The 24,447-nt window shown below is 44.1% G+C and overlaps 1 protein-coding gene across 5 annotated transcripts in view; it reads left to right on the top strand.

The window, feature by feature from the left end:
• Positions 1-24,222, top strand: part of ATP11A (ATPase phospholipid transporting 11A) — a 137,071-nt gene extending 112,849 nt beyond the window's left edge. The window contains exons 21-30 of one of the 5 annotated variants that reach the window (XM_087814219.1): positions 681-783; positions 1,042-1,187; positions 1,732-1,791; positions 2,602-2,729; positions 3,519-3,654; positions 9,995-10,060; positions 11,127-11,230; positions 13,732-13,897; positions 18,561-18,664; positions 19,779-19,865. In XM_087814219.1, the coding sequence (XP_087670345.1) occupies positions 681-783; positions 1,042-1,187; positions 1,732-1,791; positions 2,602-2,729; positions 3,519-3,654; positions 9,995-10,060; positions 11,127-11,230; positions 13,732-13,897; positions 18,561-18,653 (1,002 nt within the window). In that variant the 3' untranslated portion in view covers positions 18,654-18,664; positions 19,779-19,865. Of the gene's footprint in view, positions 1-680; positions 784-1,041; positions 1,188-1,731; positions 1,792-2,601; positions 2,730-3,518; positions 3,655-9,994; positions 10,061-11,126; positions 11,231-13,731; positions 13,898-15,740; positions 17,591-18,560; positions 19,727-19,778 lie in introns of those variants that run through there. The other 4 variants (XM_087814221.1, XM_087814217.1, XM_087814218.1 and 1 more) reach the window with 4 other exon arrangements.
• Positions 24,223-24,447: the final 225 nt, after the last annotated feature.

The following is a 24,447-nucleotide window of genomic DNA, read 5'->3' as shown; positions in this document are numbered from 1 at the left end:
TTTTTTAAAGTTCTTAACTAAGTTTAACAAACTTTTATACAAATTCATGTTTCAGTCTCTCACCTTGAAACAAGAAGGCAATCCACGCATTTTCCTTCCCTCATCTTTTTAGTCCTGTATCTCAAACCATCATTTAGACACATAAATGGAAGATATATAAATTATAAAGAAATTGGCTAACATATTTGGAAATTATTAATTGCATTGGATTATCAGATTTGATTTTACACCCATGAAAAATTTGAAAATTAAAATGGCATTAATAATAGCTCATTTTAAAAAGTAGATGCTTGGTAGCGAATAGTTTGGAATAACAATATTTTCTAACAGAATCCAGTGTTCAGATTTTTCCCTATATACTTAAATATATTTCCCCTTTATGTTTAAATATGTGAGTGTAGCCGTAACTGAAAACTACTTCATATATTTTATCTCTGTCTTCAGAGTTTGCCTACCATACCTTAGCTACTTTTGCTTTCTTTCGTTTTGCTTTCAGTATGAAGTAGATTTTATCGTATATGGATAAAATAGATCGAAGGTAGTAGTACATTTACTTTAGGCAAATAAGTTTTTCGTTTTTCTTACCAAACTTTCTATCTTTCTTATTTATGCCTAGTTAATGAGTAACCTTAGCAAAAATAAAACAGAGAAGATCAATTCTGTATTTATTTCTTTTCCAGATTGTTAAATTAATCAAATTTTCAAAAGAGCACCCAATTACGCTAGCAATTGGTGATGGTGCCAATGACGTCAGCATGATCCTGGAGGCCCACGTGGGCATAGGTAAGCCTCTGTTTATTTGATTACCTGCATATCTGGGTAGCTGAGATTTATCAGGTCACCTAGGTAAGAAGGGGATACAGCCAAAGGCGAGGTCATAGACTTTAGATGACAGAGGTGGGGCGGCACCCGTGACTAGTATGTCCGTGACTGGGAAGTCTCACAGCAGCGGTTGAGTCTAACCTCATTGTACTTATTCCCACTTTCACTTGCATGTTGTTGGGAAAGCGCGTACTCAGCACATTTATTCCCTTCTTACAGGCGTCATTGGAAAGGAAGGTCGTCAGGCTGCAAGGAACAGTGACTATGCAATACCTAAATTTAAGCATTTAAAGAAGATGCTACTCGTTCATGGGCATTTTTATTACATTAGGATATCTGAGCTTGTGCAATACTTCTTTTATAAGGTAGGAGGGACTTCCTTGTTCCCATCACTTTCAGTGGAATAGAATGTACATGATGGACTGACATATTCGACAGATGCCTCAGTGCTGCAAGGAGTGATTTATGTAAAAATAGAATTATCTGTCAGCAAGGAAGGGGGGTTGATCCTCACACTTTTCTCACATTCACACAATTTAAGGAGATCAGTTGTAAAATGAATGGGGAAGGGGAATTATTTTATAATTCCGTGAAATGATTCCTTATTCATTATGCAGTGTGATTCTTTCCTGTTTATCCTGACACCTCCATTGCCTCTTCATTTCTCTTTAACAAATTTCCCTTTACATTTATCTATTCTCAGAGTTACCATAGCATGGTCACATATGCATTGTAGGTGCTATTTAAAAAGAGAAAAATGTTAGAGCCCATCACCTGCTCTTCTGAGAACGCAGGACACTTTTGGGTCACTTTCCCCAGATAAAGTGGTGTCACATGGACAACCTCTTAGGAGGTTAGATGCTTCTTACTGTGTGCCCTGAACTAACAGGCGTGTGACTTATCTTTCAGAATGTCTGCTTCATTTTCCCTCAATTTTTATACCAGTTCTTCTGTGGGTTTTCACAACAGGTGAGTCCTAATGTCTCAAGTCAGGAGCTCCCCTGAGCCTTATCTCCTTCCCACATGGGGGGGTGGCTGCAGGGAGGGGAGAGTAAACAGCAGAGGGTACAGGCTAGGACAATGAAGGAGACCCTAGTGCCCTCAGCAACACCGTCAGCAGGTGGGATTAAGGAGTGGTTTGGAGGGGCCCGTGTCTGCTTGATTACGGGCTCTCCCATGTGGCCCAGTGAGAGATGTGCCCAGAACTTGCCTACCCCAGGTCTGGAAGAGCTGTGTTGGGTTTTCTGGCCCTAATTGAAAGGATTTAATCTAAATCTGAGATCCTGTCCTGGTGTCTTACCATTCATTGGCTTCTGACATTTTCAAGTGCTGAGTGGAGGAGTGCACGCCATCTGACAGGAGAAGGCATCCCTCAGGGCACCCCCTTGCCATCACTCACTTGTTTTCCTGTCCTGCTAAGATGGACAGTGGGCCAGCTGCTTTCATCTGAAGGGTCCAACACTGGGGAAAATGGAAGCTTGAAGATGGAGATCAAAATGGCAGACTTTTATGCAATTTTTTTTGTTGCAAGTTTGCAGTGGCCAAATGGGGTGGATCCAGTCAGGCCTTCTCTCGGCCATGATGTTAATCCTGACTAGTTGATATCATGAAGCTTGGGAAATTGCCCTGGTCCTTCTAAATCTGTTAAAAAAAAAAAAAAAAAAAAAAAAAAGCTCATATTAATAGCTCTTTACAAATTAGGAATATACAGATTAACAAAATCAAAAATGTTCAAGATGCACAGATGCTGTTTTCAGTTGATTTTTTTCCTTCCTACAGACTCTGTACGACACCGCCTACTTGACACTATACAATATCAGTTTCACTTCCCTCCCGATTCTCTTGTACAGCCTGATGGAGCAGCACGTCAGCATAGAAACACTCAAGAGGGACCCTTCCCTCTACAGGTACTGAGCCTCAGAGACATACTTGCTTTAGAGCTCAGAAAATAACAAGGTAGGCAGAGGGTGGAGCCTTCAAATGAATGCCTGGTTGAATTATTTAGAGACCAGAAACGTTCAGTGTCAGCTGATACACTTGCTTTTACTGGAGTCTTTAAGCAAGAATCAATGTAATTTAACTGATTATACTTAAAGTTTAGATAGATTTATGTTGTGTTTGAAATGTATATATTAATCCAGTTAGTATTTTACCATGTTTTTTGTTTGTGTTTTTGTTTTTTACCATGTTTTTTGATAATTATGAAAGGACCAGGGATAAGAATTTCTATCCCCTTGTGACCCCAGTGGATTTATGGCCTAAATAATTCCTTAAAAACCATATATGTTCTCTTCATTGAGAGAGAAAGTTAACATCTGATTTTGGTGTGCTCTTTTCTGCTAAAAAGTACATTTTAATAACAAAGAAAAGATGTTGCTGTTTCAGAGCTGCACTTATTTCAGAAAATTTTAGATTCACATGTAGTTGTAAGAAAGAAGACAGAGAGATTCTGTAAAACTGGGGCACCCGAGTAAGATGGGTGGATGGTGTCCATGTCAGTGCCCTGGTTGTGACACTGTCCTACAGTTTTGTAGGATTTTTGTCCGATGTTATCACTGGGGGAATCTCTCAAGTGACTTAGAGGCCCCTACTGGACAGAAATGGTCACTGCAGAGCACAGTGGAGCCGGCCAGGTCCCTGAGCGAGGCCTGTTTTAACAGAAAGCAGTCACTGTGTTCTCACCTCTTTACTTACAGAGATATCGCCAAGAACGCTCTACTCCGCTGGCGAGTGTTCATTTACTGGACATTCTTAGGAGTATTTGACGCTCTGGTATTTTTCTTTGGTGCTTACTTCATGTTTGAAAATGCAACCGTGACCAGCAACGGACAGGTTAGTGCTGAACTGGATCTTGTTGACTTGGCTACTTGGGAGTAACCTTCGATTCGCACGCAGTCCTTGGTCAGGCAGTCATTCAGCACAGCCTGTGTGGTCTCCTGATAGCTGGGTAGACCTAGGTACCAGGTTGCTTAAAGGACATAGTATGTCAGTAAGTGCGCTGCTCTGCATAGCTCTGCTGGCTGTGGGAAATACCCCTCCTGAGGGATTTCAGACTTCGTTTTTATAACTTATATTTCACCATTAGCTCTTTAGCTAGTGGTTCAGTTAGGCATGGCTTATTTAATATGGGAACTAATTTTCTATTTAATGCATTTTCGAATTTTTTCACATGTACTTAAGTACCTGTTTCCTTTGCAATGAGTAGATTGATAGTTTCTAGTAGACATCAGCTCTCTGGTTGTTTGAATAATTTCTAGGGTTTGTTTTATTTGTATCTTGCTTTTTTTTCTTTTTGCGACTTGCTTTCCTTCCCACTCTCAGATAATGACTACCAACACACACATGGTAAGACAATTGTGGGTGTGTCTTCTGTGTTTTTGGAGTGCATTCTAGATAAAATATTTCTCGAAAATATTTTCAGATGTGACTTCTTCTGTGTGCTTTGTCAGTAGAAACACTGTTAGTTGCTGCTCCCTTCTCCTTCCTGTAGACTAGAGTTGTATTAGAGAAGCCTGTGTACACTGGATCATTTGTACTTGGTGTTTATCTCTGAAATTCTGTGTCAGGATTGCCACCGAGTCAGTGATGGTTTTTAAATTGACTTGTTTCAACGTCTCTTTACCTTAAATAAGAGGCAACATAATCAGGCATGTGAGACCTGCTGGGGACACAGCTTTGAATGTGGAAAGCCCGTCCTACCTGGGACAATTGCTAAAGACATGGAGTATATGTCAGAATTATTCCCTGCCTAAATGTCCCAGTGTTTTACCCTGCTGTAAAAATCAACACTGCCGTTGACGTAAAAGAAGGGTAGCTCATGAACAGAAGTTTACTTCCTTTCCCTTTAGACAGAACACCTCCCTTTTCCCCATTTTGTCTTCCTGTATTGTTCATCTCTTAAGGCTGTTGGATTGAAACACAAAGGTCTTGCTACAGGTCCTGTGAAATTTGTTTACGCATTTATTTGATTCTTATTTCACATTACTGAAAGGTGCTGTTATCTTTCATTATAACGTAAACCAGTTTTTACTAAATTGATCTTAAGGATTTTTCAGTCTTCTTTCACTCTTCTAATTGAATAATTCCTGGATGCTAACAGGCTGTGTCTGTTTGTATGTTTCTTTTATAAGATTGCTCTTACGGGTTACTCTTTAAGTGAGTATCTTGCATGTATCTTAGAAAGAACTAAGATTCTGTGTCCTGAGGACTGAGATTCCAGGTTCACAGTGGCACGCCGAAACCAAAATAAGGTGCCATTCAATGGGCACTTTATTTGCAATTCACTCTCACAAATCTTATCCTTTCTCAACTACCATCACCCTTGGACATATTCATAGTTGAAGGAAGTAAAAATCAGACAGATTAAAGAATTTATACAAAGTCAGGTAATTAGAACTCAAACCCAGGATATTTGGTACAAAATTTATAGTATTTGTTTTATTCCATGCTGCTGCTTGTTTTAATCCCAGCGTTACATAGTAAAATTATAGGCACGTCTGAAGAAGTACTATTAGAAGGCTTGTGTGGGGAAAGAGGTACATAAGAAGAGGCATGCTTGGCTCGTACACCCTGGAAATGGGAGTGCTGGTTGACTGGTATGGCATGGCTCTGGGGAGCAGACCATAGAGAGGCCTTCCCAGTGTGATGCTTGAGCAGCATCTCCTCCTTGTCAAATTCCTGCAGCCCTGATGTGTCTCCAGCCAGACTTGCACCCAGCCACTCCTTATACTGCTGTGGGTCAGTGGTCCAGTGGCGTTTTGAGACCCTGCATATGATCCAAGGATCTCTACCAGTTCTTGATTTATCTTCTATTTCCCGTTTCCTTAAGGGTGCCCTGAGCCTCTACAGAACCTAACTACTAACTTGTAGGATGATGCTTTTCTGTGACACTTTATATCTCCCACAGTTACCACTTGCATGCTTTTGCTCAGCCATTATTGGACAAAACTATTAATTAGAATTTGAAAAGTTGACAGAAAGAGAGACCAAGATAAAGAAAGCGCATGCTGGCCTGTACCACTCAGGCTAAGAAATGCCCAGTGGGTGACTTGCCACTCGTTAGCTGAGGGCTGTGAGAGCCCTCTGCTCACTGGCCTGTCATGACGAGATTCAACACACATAATGCACATTTTGTCATATGAACGGCAGTTGGTGCCAAATAAAGTATTTAATGTGAGGTGTTTGTCTATAGTTATGCATTTGAGAGGTGAAATTTTTGCCAGTTCGTTCATGCTTATAGAAGTTAAATGATGTAAAGACTAGTGTTGTAAGAGCAAGATGAATAATACTCATGGCATCCCTAATTATGAGTGACAAGTATATGAAGGACCTAGTGTGGACACTTATCCCGTATCACTAGGAGGACAGGAGCTCCAGGAGATTGGCATAACCCAAGCCTACTCCATGTCAAGTGCAAGGCCAAGGCTGAATGTCTGCTGTTGTAACTCTAGACTCCCCTTCACACCCACACACACACTGTGCCTCGGCATTGAGGGAGCCTTTCTCATTCTGGATTGCTGATGCTCAAATTCTTATTTGTTTCGGGGAGAAGAGTTAGATCACTTGCAAAACTAAAAATGGAATCATAGGCTAGTTCTGCGTTAACTTAAGTAAACCTGCAAAATGCAAGTAAATATGGGATAGTGACAGGTGATGCCCTTGGTTCTGAGGTGGCGGGCACCGTGAAGATGATTACGCTCATCACTTTTCCAGTGGTGTTCCGACAAACGAGGATGCTTCTTTTTAATGGTATAATTTAGATGCTCTGTTCTACTGGTTGTCAGTAGGGGGGACCACTTTTTTTTAAGACCTAAATCATTTTATAGAATGTCTAGAGAACACGCATAGTATTGAGGGAACACTAGAATAATGGATAACTTTTGAAAAAGAGAAATTCACATAGGGGCACTTTTGGCACAGATGTCAGGCGCCATAATCACTTCTCAAATGAGAATACTAAGGCAATTATTATTATTGTTGAACAGCAGGTTATTCCTAGGTGACACTTGAAAGTTTGAAGCATGGTCTAATATGAGTCATAAACATCAAGATAGCTGCAATTTGAGCCATCGCCAGCCAGTGTAGCAAGAACAAATTATCCAGCAGACTTGATAGAAGTATGGAATCCGTGCATGAAGGGAATGTAGTGGGTGTTTCTTATGACCGTGATCTTGAAAAAACGCAGGTCATGTTTGTTGTGGAATATTTTTACACATAAACATTAAGTGGTCTGGATCTTAGGGCTTTAAAAAGCGGAACATTTTCTGTAAAATACTCATCCTCAGAAGAGAGAGGAAGAAGTGTGAGAGGGGATTAAATTTAGATCTGGTGGAGTGGCAGGCTCCAGAGACATCCTACTACATTATCATCTGAATGAGGCTATGAAGTTAGTGAAATTCTCAATGGAGGTAACAGTTAAAAAAATCAGACTGGGGCTTGGAGGGGAGGGGGGGACATGACACTAATGTCACTTGGAAAAAAGACAGTCCCTCTGGACAACCCTTTGAGAAAGAGGATTGGTGTCCCAGTGCACCATCCCACCTCCCACCCCAAAATCCATAGAAATAATGGCAAATACTTTTAGTAATAAATTGACTATTAGCAATTAGCCTGAGGGCTCCCTTAAAACAAATAAGGAAATTAAGAGGAACTTATAGAGAAGTTAACATGATTGTCTTTCCCAGTGAGTGGGAAGTAGCCGGAGGGCACAGGAGAGGGCAGAGCAAATGCCAGCATCACCGGGGTTCTCACCAAAATTCTTAATTCTGCATTCAAGATAGTTGTGCTTTGTTGCTCTTCACTGTAAAAATGAGACCCGTGTGTTTTACTGGACTAGGCATTGTAGCGCCTAATTTGTTATCCCAGGTCTACCATAATCTACCAAATCTGAGAAACCCCACAGTGCCCTGGAGAAGCACCCCCTACCCTCAGGGAGAGAGAAATGCAGAAGTCCCTTGAGTGGCTAAAAGTTTGTTCCTGATTTCTGATGCTGTTGGTAATATCCTCTCACTTTTCTATGCAGACTCCATTTCCTCAATTTGCTATTGTCTAGCGCTTTTTAAAAAGAGCTCCACAGTTCTTGCCAAGCAGAGATAGCAATCATGCTGGCCGGGGGTATGAGGAAGTGGAGAGCAGGGCAGGGAGGTGACCTCACCGCCAGGTCCCACTGACGGTGCCCATGTGGCATTCGAAGCTTGCCCCTCACCTTCCTGCAGGTTCACCCGTCACTTTGGCTAAATCAGCCTCCAATGAAAGCAAAGCAGCCACTTTGTTCTCCAACACCAGTGGCCAAGCATTTTTGTAGCCTCTGCCAAATTGCAGCCGAACTCAAGAGTTTTCCATTTTTCCTGCCTCAGAAGTTAAGCACTGAAGGGAGAACACTTTTCTGGAGGGTTTCCCAGCCTGACCACTGTTACCACTTGAGGCCAGAGACTTTTTGGTTGTGGGCTGCCCAATGCAATTAGCAGACCCCTGGCCTCTGCCTGCTTGATGCCTGTAACACCCCTCCTCTCATTGTGACAACCAGAGCTGTCTCTAGGTATTGCAAGTGTCCCCTGGAGACAGAATTGCCCCGCACCCTGTCCCCATTGAGAGCCACTGATGATTGTGGATCTGAGTGAAGGAAGCCCAGTTATAAGCATGGTGATGAAGTGACAAAATGTGAAGAGATGTGATAGGGGGGCAGTTTACTACAAAGTCCTAACACTTGACTTAGTTTTTCTTCTAGAATTCTACAGTAGTTCTTACCTCACTAAATATTTCACAAGATTGCCTGGCCGGGCGAGGCTCAGCGGTTGAGCATTGGCCTGCGATCCAGGAGATTGTGGTTCAGTTCCCGGTCCGGGCACATACCCGGGTTGTGGGCTCGATCCCCAGGTGGGGGCGTGCAGGAAGCAGCCGATCAGTGAACTCTCTCTCATCATTGATGTTTCTATCTCTCTCTCCCTCTCCCTTCCTCTCTGAAATCAATAAAGATATATTTTAAAATATATATATATTTCACAAGACTCCTAGCCTACACATCCACCTGAATCGAGTTACGTATAGGCATATTTCTTTGGTTGAAAATTCACCATAGAGGAAAGCCATATGTATTCCAGGTTTTTTTTTTAATTCTTTGTGAAACAAAGCTTTATATTCTTTTAAAGAAGTAAAGGAATGTTTTCTCAGAGGCATGGTTCACAGTACCTGGCACACTGCATTCCGGTGTAGAAATCTTGAAGAAACTTACTCTTATAGAATAAAATCTCCTATAGACTGATATTTTTCCCTTAAGAGGAAGAAGTCTCAGGTAGTAGGTGTTTTATTTTGCTTGTGTCTTTGTCTGTAGTTGAGAAGTGTGTTGTTTTCACGATGTGGTGTGCTTCCACCCCGTGGCCGTTTCCTGGGATCCTGCCCGCATCCCCCGGGGCACCTGGAGCCCTGCTCCCTGTTCTCCTCTCAGTGGCCTCTTCGAGGGACTGTTGACATGTCTGTGGTGCTGGCCATCACACTGGCTGCTGGGGCCCTTCATGCAGCTCTGTCTTGTCTGCCTTCATTTCTCCCTTCCCTGTGGTTTTCCTGAGGAAAGTCCCATCCCTGTGTCACACCCACGTGACGTGGTTGTCCTCTCACTGCTTACTAGCAACATGTTTAGCGCTTGCTTTTCTTCCAAAGCAGGCAGGAGTTTGACTTGAGTCCAAAAGAGAATAGAAGGAAACTCTACTGAGTTTATTCTTGAACACGCAGAAGGCGTAGAACTAGGTAATGTTGCTTCCACATGAAATGCGAAACAGAAAAACCAGAGTTAGCATCATGCGTATTGTGATACCAGCTCTTGGGTATTTTTCTTGCTCCCAGTTTGTGATGTTAGGATTCATGTTTGTTGACAGCACCAAGGGGGCCTATATCGAGGGTGACAGCACTGTCAGTGTAGGAAGGGCTCTGTTCTCACCACTGGGTCACTGCCCTCGCCCTGAGGGATCGTCGGGAAGCCAGGGGGTCTTGAGTGCCCAGGGTGTTTACTGCTATCTCTTTTACTTTGTAGTAGCAAGACATAGTCCCTGTGTCTTTGGGGTGTGATGTATTGGCACACAAAAACAACGAGATGTATTCTCTAAACACTCTTGTTTTGAGTGTGAAAGAGGAAAAATATGTACTAACAAAAGACTGCTTGGACTATTTGTCCCCACAGATATTTGGAAACTGGACCTTCGGGACGCTGGTGTTCACTGTGATGGTATTTACAGTCACACTAAAGGTAAAATCTCTCATGTTGATGTTTCTTCTTCTAGCCACAGTTAACCCCTGCATGTGTAGGCCTTCCCATCTTTGAATTATAAATCTATTCCAAATTACAAATCCACACTTACACACAGCCCAGACAAGCTCCTGGGCCCAGGCAGGGGTCTCCTTGCCACCATTCAAATGAGCCGGGCACAGAAGTGGTTCACGCCACGATCCATTGTGCGAACTTCCAGAAGTACATTGAAGGTAGATCACAGAATGAGCCTTTTCTTTTTTTAATTTATTTTTTATTAAATTATTTTTTAATTGCAGTTGACGTACAATATTATATTAGTTTCAGGTGTATAGCATAGTGATTAGATATTTATATACCTCATGAAGTGATCATTTCTGTAAATCTAGTACCTATCTGGTAACATGCATAATTATTACGATATTATTGTTGGTATTCCCTATGCTGTACTTTACATCCCAAGACTATTTTTATAACTGGCAATTTGTACTTCTTAATCCCTTCACCTTTTTCACCCAGCCCCTCAATGAGCCTTTTCTTTATAAAAGGGTTCAGATTAGAATTATTTTAATTGGCAAGCCCACCCCCCAGTATAATCAAAATACACTTTAACTGAAAATGTATTATGGAAAATTCAGCTTTTTTAAAAGTCAAATTCTACATGGGATATCATTATAAAAGTTCCAACACCTATTGATCTGAGTTTTAAAAAGTGATCCAAAGAAAATCCAAAAGTAATTTCCTTAGTAGTAATATAGCCAATACCTTAAACAATTGCCCCTGAGTCCCCCATTGGAGAAACACTTCCAGGGCTCATTTCCCCAGGATCCAGGTGAGAGGTACTAGGAATGTCGTGATTATGAGGACCATGACGTCACACATTCTGTATCTTCACTGGAAGAGTAAGGTTTTGTTTTCTCTAAGCAGTTTCATATGGGCATTTTGGCTAAAATTTAGGTGTTGGTTGGTTGCTTTCTTGGTTTCATTGTTTTCTTGCTTCCTTTCTCGTCATGGCTCACACTGACATGTCTAGATAATATCACTATTAATCACTTTTTCCTTTCAGCTGGCATTGGATACACACTACTGGACTTGGATAAACCATTTTGTTATCTGGGGGTCGCTGCTATTCTACATCATCTTTTCCCTCCTCTGGGGAGGAATTATCTGGTATGAATTATAAACATTATGTAATCATTATTACCTTTATAGTCCTGCAGCATCTTTCACCAGGGGCTCAAAACACGTTTTCTGTACAACCTCATTCCTGTGTGCAAGTATTTGTTGAATGCCTGCTGTGTGTGAGGCATTGTGCCAGGGCCTGGAGTACCGTGGAGGGAATGAGGCAGGTGTGGTTCCTGCTCCTTGGACCCCATATTTTCAGTGGGGGCGACATGCTGGATAATAACTAATTGGGCTTTTGACATGTGAGGAACAAAGTGGATGCTATAGCAAGGGACCTATTTCACACTGAAGGTCAGAGAAGGCTTCTCAAATAAAGTTATTGTTTAAACTAGAACCTGGGAGAAAATCACCGTCATCATAACAGGTCACATTTATTAAATGCTTTCTAGATTACCCCAGGTCTCATTCTAGGAAGCATGTAATAAGCATTTGACAGGGCGTGTCTCATTCCATCTTCCCCACAACCACGTTCTTCATACACTACAAGTGATAAGATGGACATAGAGACCAGCTCCACGGGGCCGAGGCAGTCTGACTCCAGACAGAGCCCTACTCCTGAGGAAGGGAGATGCATGTGCAAAAGCACTGAGGCAGGGCGGCAGGCTGAAGGAAGTGCACTGGGACTGGACTGGAGAGGGGTCTAGTTGGAGAAGTAAGTAGGAGCAGCCACACTGGGCCTATAGGCCAGGTGGGACCTCAACCCCAGTGTGACCACAGTGGGACAGCATCGAGGATTTTCAACAGAGGTAGTGGCAGAGTCAGATTGCTGTTTTAGGAAGAGCACTATGTTGAAAATGAACGTGTGAGTGAAAAGCAAACAGGACTTGTCGCTTAGATACTGTTGCAACAAAGCAGCCAAGGAGGTGATGTTGGTTTCCTCAGTCCTGACGAGAGCAAGAAGTGGCCGCATTTGACCGTCACAAGCACACAAAGTTCCTTCCACCAAAAATGTCCTTTCCAATTAGCCTGCCTGTTGAGCTCTTAGTCATCTCTCAAAACCCAGTGGTTTATTGTCCTCTTCAGTGTTTCCCTCGAATCACCTAACAGACGGTTGGCTTTACCTCATCCCCTAAGAATTTATTGATTCTCCTGTCACAACACGAACCATATTGCTCTATAATTCTGTTTACATTTCCACCTTCCCTGTAAGATGATGGAGCATTTCCTGAGCAGGGCTGGGACTAGGGGAAGGCCAGTGAGAAGACCCCAGGGCCCGTGACCTGGGAAGGAGTGCCTCCTTCAACTAGGTCTGGCTGGATGTGAGGCCAGAAGCAATGTCCTGTCCACTTTGCATCTTGAACATTGAGCACAGGTCCTGGAAAACACAGGCAGCTCCTGAAAATAGAGAGAGAACGTCTGTGATCAATCTTGTCCCCATGTTGGCGATTGCTGATAGCCACCCAACCTCTCGTTACATTACTGCCCTCTAGTGACCAAAGCTGCGCATTACAGGTTCTTCGAGACCTGGAAATACAGAAAAATTAGATAAGCTTTGGGTGGGTTTCTAATAACCTCGCCCCAAGCTAAAAATCCCTGAAGTTCTAGTGAACTTTCCAAAGCTATTAAAGCTATAGCTGTGTAAGAGGGAGAGTTCATCCTGGAAACTCCTCTGACTAGCTCCTGGGCCTTGGGGTTTAGAGATCATGAAACTGTGTGACTCAAGTTCAGCACCGTTACCAACTGCTGCACCCTTTTCAACTTATTTTATGGAGCCAGTACAGTGGTCCCTCGGTTTTCGAACGTCTCGGTTGACGAACATTTCGGTTTACAAATACCGTAAACCTGGAAGGAAATGCTTGGGTTTTCGAACACGCCCCGGAAGTCGAACATGCCCCACGGCTTCCGCTGAGGGCAGGACCCTGAGGACCAGCTGTGGGCTGTGGGTCCCTCGGTTTTCAAACCTTTCAGAACTCAAACGGTCTTCTGGAATGCGTTACATTCGAAAACCAAGGTACCCCTGTATAGATGTTTTCTTTGAATTATAGGTTTTCCTGATAAGGAAGTCATTTCATGCTCTGTATTTTTATAGAAACATTTTAAGATTTTTATGGCACAAGCTTTAGGTAGTTAACCAGCTCTGCTGATCGAAACCTTAGTAAATCTTCATGTTAATAGCCATTGTGATTCTGAGAGACAAAAAAATCACCTGTCTTAATCTTTTAAAATCTATTTTGTTGTTCTGAAAAACTTCAATACTTATTTCAGGGACTTCCTTTCCCTTTGGGTTGATTTCATTAAATTCCTTCCTCCTTTCCCCATTCATAATACTCCAGCATTACAGGGGAAGCTCCACATCCCATTATTTCTATGATTAATTCGAAGCAGGCAGGCTCAGTGTCTTTGAGTGACTGTCGGTGCCAGAAGTAAAAACTGCCATAACAAATGGGCTCCTCGTGCTAGTAGAGAAAACAGAGCGGGATTTCGGTGTTTCTCCTAATGATTTCTTACCTGCCATTGTGTTTTTCTTCTTTCTTTCAACACTCCAGGCCATTCCTCAGTTATCAAAGGATGTACTATGTGTTCATACAGATGTTATCCAGTGGCCCTGCCTGGCTGGCCATCATCCTGCTCATCACTATCAGCCTCCTTCCCGATGTTCTCAAGAAAGTCCTGTGCAGGCAGCTGTGGCCCAGTGCCACAGAGAGAGTCCAGGTACCCAGCTGCTCCTGCAGGGGCTTGGTGTGCTGGAGCTCCCAGGTTCAGAGTAGGAAATAATCAGTACAAAAGATAGCGTGGAAGGTTTGGGTTGAAAATGTCATCAGTGCAAGTATTACTAATGAATTTCATGGTAGATGGTTTTAAACATTAACTTAGGTAAAATTCAAGATGACCAATGTTTTGACCTAAACAGCTAGGCAGCTGAAATAAGAAAAAGATTAAGCCAATACAAAAGACAAATTACTTTGTGTAAATCTAAAAAGGTTTTATTTTAATTAATCATTACTTTAAAGGTAAAATTGCATTATTTTTAGGGATGGTGAATTTGGTTCAAAACTTAAGCATTTATATTGGGAAATTCTGGTAATTAGTAGGATTACTTATTTCCCACATTCCCAAATTTAGGCCAACAAGCTGAATTCTGGATTCAGCTAAGAAGTGGAATATACAAAATGTCCAGACTGGTATAGGACACCAGAAGACGTTACTCTGAGCTTTCTAAAATCATTTGGGCCCTTCCCAGAGTTCTAAGAGAGGGCACGTCCCCCATCCCCTCACACCTGCAATCTCAGGGCAGGCATGTCCCCCATCCCCTCACCCCTGCAATCTCAGGGCAGGCATGTCCCCCATCCCCTCACCCCTGCAATCTCAGGATGGGCACATCCCTCATCCCCTCACCCCTGCAATCTCAGGGCAGGCATGTCCCCCATCCCCTCCCCCTGCAATCTCAGGATGGGCACATCCCTCATCCCCTCACCCCTGCAATCTCAGGGCAGGCATGTCCCCCATCCCCTCCCCCTGCAATCTCAGGATGGGCACATCCCTCATCCCTTCACACCTGCAATCTCAGGGCAGGCATGTCCCCCATCCCCTCACCCCTGCAATCTCAGGATGGGCACATCCCTCATCCCCTCACACCTGCAATCTCAGGGCAGGCATGTCCCCCATCCCCTCACCCCTGTGATTTGCCCATGGAGATACAAAGCCTCAGTAAGGAGAGGGAAGGATCCTGGTGAGAGGGCGGAAGCCACAGCCGGGGCTGTTCCTGCTAGTTGCGTGTCTTCCTCATAGAGCGCAGGTGGTTGTGCAGGTGAAGGTGGGAGGGAGGGTATAAGGCAAAAGAGGATACCTTCTACATTCTGGCCCCAGCGGTCTCCTCTCCAAGTGCTATTGGCTCGCACTTGGGTTTGGGATGGAAAGCACGTAGCCCTACGCTGTTGCTGCAGTGGAAGTGGTAGGGAGCTACCTTTGCCCCACCTCAGCCGGTCCTGGCAGTTGAATGGGATCCGGGTTGGTGAGCTTTCTTAAAACTCTGGTGTTAATTTAAAATGCTGAAGCCCGTGCCACCAGTTCCCAGCGATTCCTTCCTTTATGTACCTGCCATGTTTGTAAAGTCAGTGCCCACACAAACTCAGGAAGAGATTAGTAAGAGTATGCATGTCCAGTTTTACTACGAATTGTTCCAGGTTATCACCTTTAAACAAGCGATGTGGGACAGGGATGTTTTCAGGGCTTTGGTGGCAAGGAGGAGCAATGCAGCAGGAATGGGAGGTTCACACTGTCCCCCAGCAAGTCAGAGTCCCTGGAGAGGGGGGCTAGACGTGTTAGGAATGTGGCCCGCATTGTCTGCTCTCAGCACGCCATGCCCCAAGTTTGCTTAGTACGCAGCATTGTTGTACGTGGGATGTTGTTGGCATTTAATCAGACTCACAGTCCGTTCTTGTTTCTCTTTTCCTTTCCTCTTTCCCTTCCATCTTCTGACCTCTTTGCCTAAATAACCACTGCTACCTTGTCTAACGATGTACGTGGCCCCTCCTGCACCTCCTGGGACTGTCAGACTAAGAACCAGTGCCTTTCTGTCGAGCAGTCCACCATCTTTATGCTCTCTCAGACTTCCAGCAGTCTGAGTTTCTGACGGAACAAGGTGATGCTTTCTGTCTTTTTGCATGTTTGAGGTTATAGTCACAGGACAACAGAGGGCTGACTTTTCACATCAAGAGCTATCGAACACACACGCTGGTGTTTATGACGCCTATGTCTGTTACAACCACCACCACACCAGGAAATGCGGGGGCAACTTGTACCCGGAGATGTGGAAAGGGCATGTGGGCTATGTTTTCTATCAATACCACTAACCAATGTTTCTCTCTCAGCGTCCATTGGAAGTATTCGACGCCACCTATGAGGGGCAGCTGCGTCTTCACTCAGGCCCAGCTGAGCACATCGGGCTTAAACTTGCGGTTCAGACCCACGAAGGTGTAGATGTGGTGGTTTCTAAGTCACACGAGCCCCTGAGTGAGCATAGTTACCTCAGTGCCACTCTTCTCTCCGCAGCCCAGAGAAGATGGGTAGCAAAGCATCATCACTCACATTCACCTCTATAAACCCATTCTGCAGACAGGGAAACTGAGGCCTCCACAGTGCAGAGTACTCAGGGCCCTGCAAAAGCCAAGACTCGGGCGAGCCATCTGAACTGTGAACAAAGCCAGGAGAAATGTGTTTTGGGTCAGAAGTTTTACCAGTTTTTTTTTATCTTATTGTTTCTAGAAAATGCCTTCTACTTTGCTTTAAATGGCTGTAGTGGCCTATTTCCTAACCATATAGAGCCACTTACACAGCATTTCTCTGTGGCTGTTGCCTTGGATCAGAGCCAAGATTTCAGGGACAGAGCATTATTTAGAGAATCTTTCCTGTCTGTTTTTCAGTTGTATGTGCATGTACCTAAATACCACGTGTATGGGTGCCTCAGAATTAGTGACATTTTGAAAACACATCTGGTGTTACTGTTTTACCAGTGCAGCTTGGTTAATAGGAAAATGCCTAAAGCAAGGAAAAGGCTTCTTTTTCTTTAAATAACAGCTCCTCTTCTATACATTTTTAAAAAATATGTTGTTTTTTTTTTATTTTAGAGAGAGAGGAGGGGAGAGAGAGAGAGAGAGAAAGAAACATGGATGAAAGAAACATCCGTGGGCTGCCTCCCGCATGTCCCCTGACTGGGAATCGAACTGGTGACCTCTTGGTGCACTGGACAATGCTCAGCCAACTGAGCCATACCAGCCAGGTCTTCTATACATTTTAAACACTATTTTTTAACTAACAAGATGGTACATTTTTTTCAGTTCAAGTAGTTATTGGCAATCAAAATTTTTCTAATCTGGTCCTATCAGAATTTGTTGGAATTAATGACATAACTTCATGTCACTGTTTACATATTTGAAAACGTTTAGGATGGAATTATTGGGGACACTTTAGTAAGTCCCAGGAGATTTTGATGAAATTGATTCAATCATTCCAGTTCTGGGCCAAAAATGAATGCTCTCACTGTTGATGCAGTTTATTAGGAGTTGATTTGCTTCTGAACCTTCGCAAAACCCAGACTCTAGCTGCTTGGAGAAGGTCGTCACTGAGTGCTCTGTGGTGTCGAGACCACACAGGGCGTGACCCACAGGTACCCCCACACCCACACCTTCACACAGAGTTCCTGCAGCCAGCACACTACTGGCGCACACAAGGTGAAGGCTTGTGTTGCTGTAAAACCACCCAGACTTTTGCAAAACTTTGGAGGAATAAACATTGGACTAGTCTTTATATGGATTATATAGTACTTCAAATGGATGGGATTTTTTTCTTTTAATCTGTTCTATTAAAAAGTAAAACATCACAGGCACCAGGTTTCATATATATATATACATATATATGTGTGTGTGTATACATATATAGCTTTATATATGTATTTATATATCTATATCTACCTATATTTTTATATATAATTGAATTATATATAATTCAAAGGGCAAAAACTCCACCTCTTTTTAGCTCATTCTTCTCCCCAGAAGGCATTCTGCAATTCAGACCTTGTGGTTCTTAACCTTTTAAAATCCCTTCTTCCTATTACTGAGAAACTAACACGGTTTGACTAGAAATCTTAGTGTTCAGATGCCCGGCCCTGCTGACCTGCAGCACTGTGGCACCTTAAACTTCCAGGATTCTAGTCTTGGGCAGGACTCTTCTGTTGACTAGAGACAGGGCTGAGGATCAGAAGGAAAGGGAGAGATGGAGGGACACAGGATGGGGACAGACAGGATGACAGAGACAGAAGGACAAGGATGGGCGGGCACATAGTTCCTGCCCTCAGGGAACCTTGGTGCTCTTTGGGGAGGGGTGGGTGGAGGCAGCTGTCTAGTAAATGGCACTCAAGAAGCGTTCAGGTAAGAGTGGCAGGATTTTTGGCTTCAGGGTTCTGGAAGCACTTCCTGTGCTTTCAGCAGAGGCTGGCCTTTGCTGTGTTGGGAGCAGGCCAGGCAGGCGGCCCAGCTGAGGCCCTGCCCTCCCACCTGGCCTGTCCTCTCTGCACCAGCTCCATCCCTCAGACTTTTTCATGTGAAGGGCCCTGTCAGGAAGACCACCTCTTTCCCCAAGCAGAGCCCCTGGGAGGTGCTCACACTGAGAGCCCTGTGCCCATCCTGCCCCGAGTTCTGCACAGACTTCCACATGAATCCGATGTGCCCTTTTCATTCAGAAGGGCCTGGTTGGCGGCCCTTGTTGGCACTGGCCCTCACGTCCCAGCTGCACGGCTGGATTTTGCTCTCAGCTGGCCCAGAGAGCTCTCTTGGTTTCCCATGTGGCAGCCATCTCAGTGTCTTTCCTCGCCTTGCAGAAGAGCTCGAAACTCAAAACAGCGGTCGATGCCGCGCTGAGCACGGACAGGCCACTTCTGAAGGACGTCTTGCCGGGGCCGAGGCGCGATTAGCCCAAGGATAGGTAACGGCGTCCACCATGCTGCCTGGCAGGCTTCCTGGGTGTGCTGTGATCCATTCAAACTGTCTGTTTTTCCTCCAAAGTTTTGCTGTGCTGTGCCGTTTTGATAACAAAGGTTCATTTTTAAAAAAAAAAAAAAAAAAAGGAAACAGTTTGTACACACACATGTGTATTTCTATCCCAGGTAAGTGACCTGCCTGAGAGTGGCTGGACTACATATGGTTGAGTGTTGTACACACATACGCATATGCACACATGTGGATGTGCGCACATCCCCCTCCATGTACATACACACGCTGTGTGAACGTGGTTCCACACGCGCTTACGTGGTGTGCTGGGTGCTCAGTGTGCCAGAACAGATCTCATTCCTCATCCTTGGCGGTCAAAACAGCTTCCCCTCACAGGCCTATCGGGAAAGGCCGTATTTGGAAATAAAAAATGGATTATTGAACATCAGCCCAGGCAGATGTCTGGTGGGGCTACACTGTTGTCTGTCAGCTGAATGTGGAGCTATGTCTGTGCCCAGAAAACAAGGAGAGGAAATGCAGCCATGTTCACAGAGCTTTCTGAGCTAGATTCCTCAGGTTTGACAAACGCCCGCCTTCTCTATCCAAAAGTAGGCATGCTTGGAATGGTTGTTCCTTTAAAATAGATTTCTCCTCTATGGCTCCCCCTCCCTCCCGCCCGGCCTGTTGAATTTAACAATGTCTAGGATGTGTCATGGGTCCCCTTGGGCTGTTGAGAAACTGTACAGACCCTGTTTGTGCAAGTAGAGAGAAGGGTAGGCTGGAGCTGGCGAGCTGGCAGGTCAGTATGATGTGGACCCCCGTCTCTGAGGGGTGGCTTAGCACTCTGACCTTAAAGGGATCAAAGTTAGTCCCTGGGGCCTTTGCATACTTACGAGCATTGTCTTTGCTCAACAATGGGACCAAGAAGGGGAGTTTGTTGCCCGACCAAAGTTCTCACACTGCCTTTGTGTCATGGTTCACCTGGGATGGACACCGTCTGACCGGCGTCCTGCAGTGGGAGCCCCTGACCAGGCAGCAATTGCATCAGATCATTGTTGATGGGATTCTTGTGGAGGGTCCTGACTCTTGTCTTCTCTGTTCTCCGACAGAGCACGTGCCCACAGAGTCAGGACAACTCTGAAGTCAGCCGTTTTGTCTATCTGCACAGCCCCAGCCCCTCGGCCACGCCGCCGCGGCCAGGCTCCTGCTCCAAACAGGTGACGTTAACGTGCCCAGAGAGCAAGGAGTGCTCGGTCCTCCCTCCCATCGTCAGTGTATCGAACAGCCATTGCCACCCCAGCTGGAGACCCTGCTGCCATGGGCCCTTGGGGGAGGCAGGTGGCGAAGAGATCACCAGTTCAAGCCTTTAAGAACCGCACCGTGAGTGTGTGCGCTGTGCACACGTGTGCTTTTCCTCTGCCCCCCGAAGGAGGAGGAAGGGGCAACGGGACCTTTCTGGAGTGCGTGCGCAGGCTGGCAGTCTGTCGTCGTTTCTCGCAGGGCTAGTGGCCTCGTGCATTTAGTTGGGCTGCTAAAAAGAAGGGCGTGCACAGGGCTCGGTACATCTATCCCAGGTCAGGGTCTCTGTCTGCACCCTCTGTCATCTCCGTCACATGCATCACCTGAGGAGGACATCTGCTGGGAGATCGGCAGTCCAGCTTTAAGCGGGAGGCAGTCATGCCCTCCAGCCGTCATTTAAGCACAGATATGACTCAGCCTTGCCGTGGGCCCGGGATCCGGCCTCTGCACTTCCTTCTCCAGAGCCCTCTGATACTCCTGCTTGGGCACAGACACTCAGATAATCGTGCATCCATTTCCCGTTAGAGTCGCAGGCCGTGCTGTTGCTTTTGTTCAGAACCCTCCACGTGCTGAAGCTGATTTTTAGGGTTGGGTCTGATTCAAAGATTGTTTCTCTGAAGGAGATGTTACCCCTGTATGTTTTGGAGTATCTTTGACTGTTTCCATGTCTCTTTCCCATCCCCTAGCTGCCTCTGAGGAGGGGAAAAAAGGGTATTCCTGTGGAAGGAATACGTGACACTGTCCACTTAAGCCTTCCCAGTACAAGTTTTGAGATACTTATCTTCACCTCCCAAGGGTGAAGCTGATCAGTTTACTGTTGTTGAGAATGTTTATTTCGTGGGGGTTAGGGGAAGGGTGGTGGTCTGGGGTGTCCTGGACAGATATTGGCTGTGATAGTTGACCCCGACCCCCTTTCAATGTCCTCATGGAGAGGTGGCCTCCAGGGGTGGTGGTCATCTTCCAAAACCTATTTCAGGCCAACACAGGTCTGCCCCTGAGATGGCCTGTGAGTTCTACAAAGCAATATCGCCATTCCAGGCTACCACCTCCCTGGTGACTCTGACCAAGCCTTGCTCTGGGTTTTCTGTTCGATCTCTGCTTTGTCTTAGCGCGCTGTCCAGTGGGTACAGTATCGGGAGGCTGCTGTGTTTCAGCTCCCGTCACTTCCCTGTACTGGGGTTTCTATTTCTAGAATAGCCTTAATGGTCCATAAAGAAAACATTTCAGTTTGAGACTCAAACTTCAGACGTTAAAACTGATGCCTTTTTTAGAAAAGCGTCACCCAGAAGCTAAACTGAAAGCAGGGACCTTGTCTGCTGCCAGGTTTCATGCTGTGAAATTGGGGGACATTGGTAAGTGAACGCTGAGTCTGCTTCCGAGATGCTTGATGTTAGATGTTTTTGGAAGTTCAAATTTCATAGTTTGATTGTACAGTGTGTCACCTAAAATATTTATTTGATGTAGGGGATAAATTAACAGTAAGAACAATGAACACAGAGTAGTTAGGGTAAAACTGAGGTGAAGTGTAAACACCATACCAAAGACTAGGCCATGAAAGTCTGGCATAGAGTAAGACAGAGTGAGGAGGGCGCCATTTCCGCCCCGAGGGTCCTCCTCCCACACCCTCCAGTCCCGTCCTGTCCTCCTGTCACTCCCCATGTTCTGTGTGTGGTGGCAGCCCTTGGCCACTCTGGTCCACACTAGACCCTGCAAACAATGGTGTGTGCATTTTTACAGCCGTTTTTAAGAACCTAATATGGGTATAAATGTAATACCTGGGGGGGGGGGGCAGATTCTCTGTATGTTTAGTTAACAAATTCTTTGTAATGTATTTTTTTAGAAATCTTAAAATTGCCTTTGCACTGAAGTATTTTCATAGCTGTTTATATCTCTTATTCATTTATTTGTTAACATACCACATATAATTTTTAAAGTATGTTTTTAAAGCTTTTTATTTTTTAAGTTGATGAAATTGTGGCCACTTTAAATTCCAGTGAGAGTTTCGGCTGAATGTCTCAATATCTGGTGACTGTGAATTTTCAGGTTTGATTTTATTCTCTACACCTGTTCGTTTTTTGGTGTTCCTGGTGGCAGCGATTAGGTGACGGGCGCATTTAGAGTATGGTCTTTTTCTGTGCTTATTCTTCACAGTTCATTGCAATTTCATCTGCTTTTTGTTTTTTTTTTAAATTTCCATCCTTCAGCCTTAAAACAGAAGCTCCTTACTTGATGGTTCAGTATCTTCTTTCCACCTGTATTGAGATGGTTACCACTTACCTCTGATAATTAAAAGTCTCATTATGAAAGTCACTAAACCTTTACACACTCAAAAGTGTTTTTAAAAAAATTGTTTGGGAAATGAAGGGATAATTTGAAATAGATAAGGGTCATGAGATAAAAATAGGAGGAAGAGAAGAACCCCACTGAAATGACATTTCAGGTATGTCTCTGATATTCAGATATTAATGTGATTTTTTTTTCACCTTACAGTAGTAGTTAGTATTTACTTGCCTTAAACTAACTTTAAAGCAAGTAATGTCAGCTTTAAGCATTTTTCTTAGTTTTGAAAATCTCATTGATGACTGCATATGTTAATAGCTCATTAACTCGTAATTTCCCATGTTGGTCAGAATATCTGATTCCTAACCCGCACTCCATCCCCACAGCCAGTCACCTATTAAGCATGAGTGGTTCCGACCACGTCACATTCTCCCACTTTCAGCCCCACATCCACTCACAGCCACACTTGTGCATATGAGCCAGTTCCTCACGCACACACACAACCACACACACATACACGTTCCCTAGGCCCCAAGCATCCCCGCGTCCTTCCTGAGGGGATCATGCAAGGAGCCTCCAGAAGAGAAGGCTCCTTGGGCCTCCATGCCGGAGTATGCAGGTGGGTCATGGGAGGCTCTGCAGGGCAGCCCCAGGGTTTGAAGCTTTGCTGCTGGATGACTCAAGCAGCAGAGCCCTGGCCCGAGCTCCTCCTTTTCAGGAAGTCCAACCCCCACCCTCCCAACTAACACCTCCCCAAAGCTTTGCCTTTAAAACAAATGACAGAAAATGGCATCTGGACCCTCCCAGTTGCAGCATCTTCACATGCCTCCAGGAGCATGGGCTGGCCCTCTCCACAGACAGGTCAGGTAGGAGAAAACGCCATTCCTGTGAGAGCCCAAATCAACCCACTCCTGTGCATTCAGCTCAATAGGGGGAACACAGACCAGGTAACACCTGGTGGTGGCCGTGCCTGGACTAGGGAAGGAGGCTGAAAACGACCTGCTTCTGCAATAACAGGTTCATAGAATTATAGTTTGGCCTGGCGAGATCTTGCAACTTTAACTACAAAAATGTCTCACCCCTGCTGTTATCACTATTCTTAAATTGCTGGGCATCAACCAAATATCCAGTGCAAACTAAAGGAAGTTTTCTGGCCCTTTTCTTTAAAACCACTAAGTTCACCTGTTTTGCACTGACTAGTAATAACCTAAAGCAACCACTTCTACTTTATCTTAATATTATTTATTTGGTAACTCAGTAGAACACCTTGGTATGCAGTTTCTTGTGTTCTACATATCCTTTGGGAGTTTCCCATTTGTAACTTTAAAAACAGGAAAAATTTCTGTTTGTGATTTTTTTTTTTTTTTAAGCTAGAGGGTATGTCAATGAGGATGAGAATCATTCTGATATTGTCTATAAACAAAGTTTTAATGAAGATGTGTTGGAAGTATTATTAAAGTGTGATTCTACTTTTGCAGAAAAAAAAATCTAAAGATCAGTTTATATAGCTTTATTTTTTACCTTATCAAAATATACAGAATTTTAATATGCATATATTGTCTCTGACTTAAAATTATAATGTGTGTCTGCATCGCCATTTAAAATGTCCCACTGATTGTGTAATGTAATAAAAGAGAATCTTCAAAAATGTATTTAACAGGAATGGAACCTATAGTTGTCATCATCATAAATACTGGAATTTATTTTTACATTATTGACTGTAGTAGGTGTGTTTAAGATAATAAGTCAGCCTCCAGACGGTCATGTTTAATTGATAATAATTCATTAACCTGCTTTGAAAAATTAAATTATAAATTAAACCAAATCTTACACTTCTGTAAAGTTTATTTTGTATGCTATTTTTAACTTTTATTTCTGTAGATAAAGTATGAATTAATATTGATTATATTGAACTTTTCTGCAGATCCTCAGAGCAGGAGACTTGAATCTGCTTGCAATAAAGAAGAAAAAATGTCTGGTTTAGTTCCTTTATAAATAAAAGAAACATCCAAGAAGTTAGACTTAAATTTCTGCTAACAGAAGCTACAGAAGAAAATACTCAAAGTGTGTTTCTTTTTCCAATAAAGTGGAAAACATACTGTGGAAACAGCTTCCCTGAAAATGGAGTGGGGTGGTTTCTGCCCCCCGTTTGCCCCTGCTGGCCCGGGGTCCCCCTGTACTCACTGAGACCATAGTGCC

This window comes from Miniopterus natalensis, chromosome 2, assembly GCF_054644295.1.
Source record: "Miniopterus natalensis isolate mMinNat1 chromosome 2, mMinNat1.hap1, whole genome shotgun sequence".
Taxonomy (NCBI): Eukaryota; Metazoa; Chordata; class Mammalia; order Chiroptera; family Miniopteridae; genus Miniopterus; species Miniopterus natalensis.
This window is presented reverse-complemented; position numbering and strand designations above follow the sequence as displayed.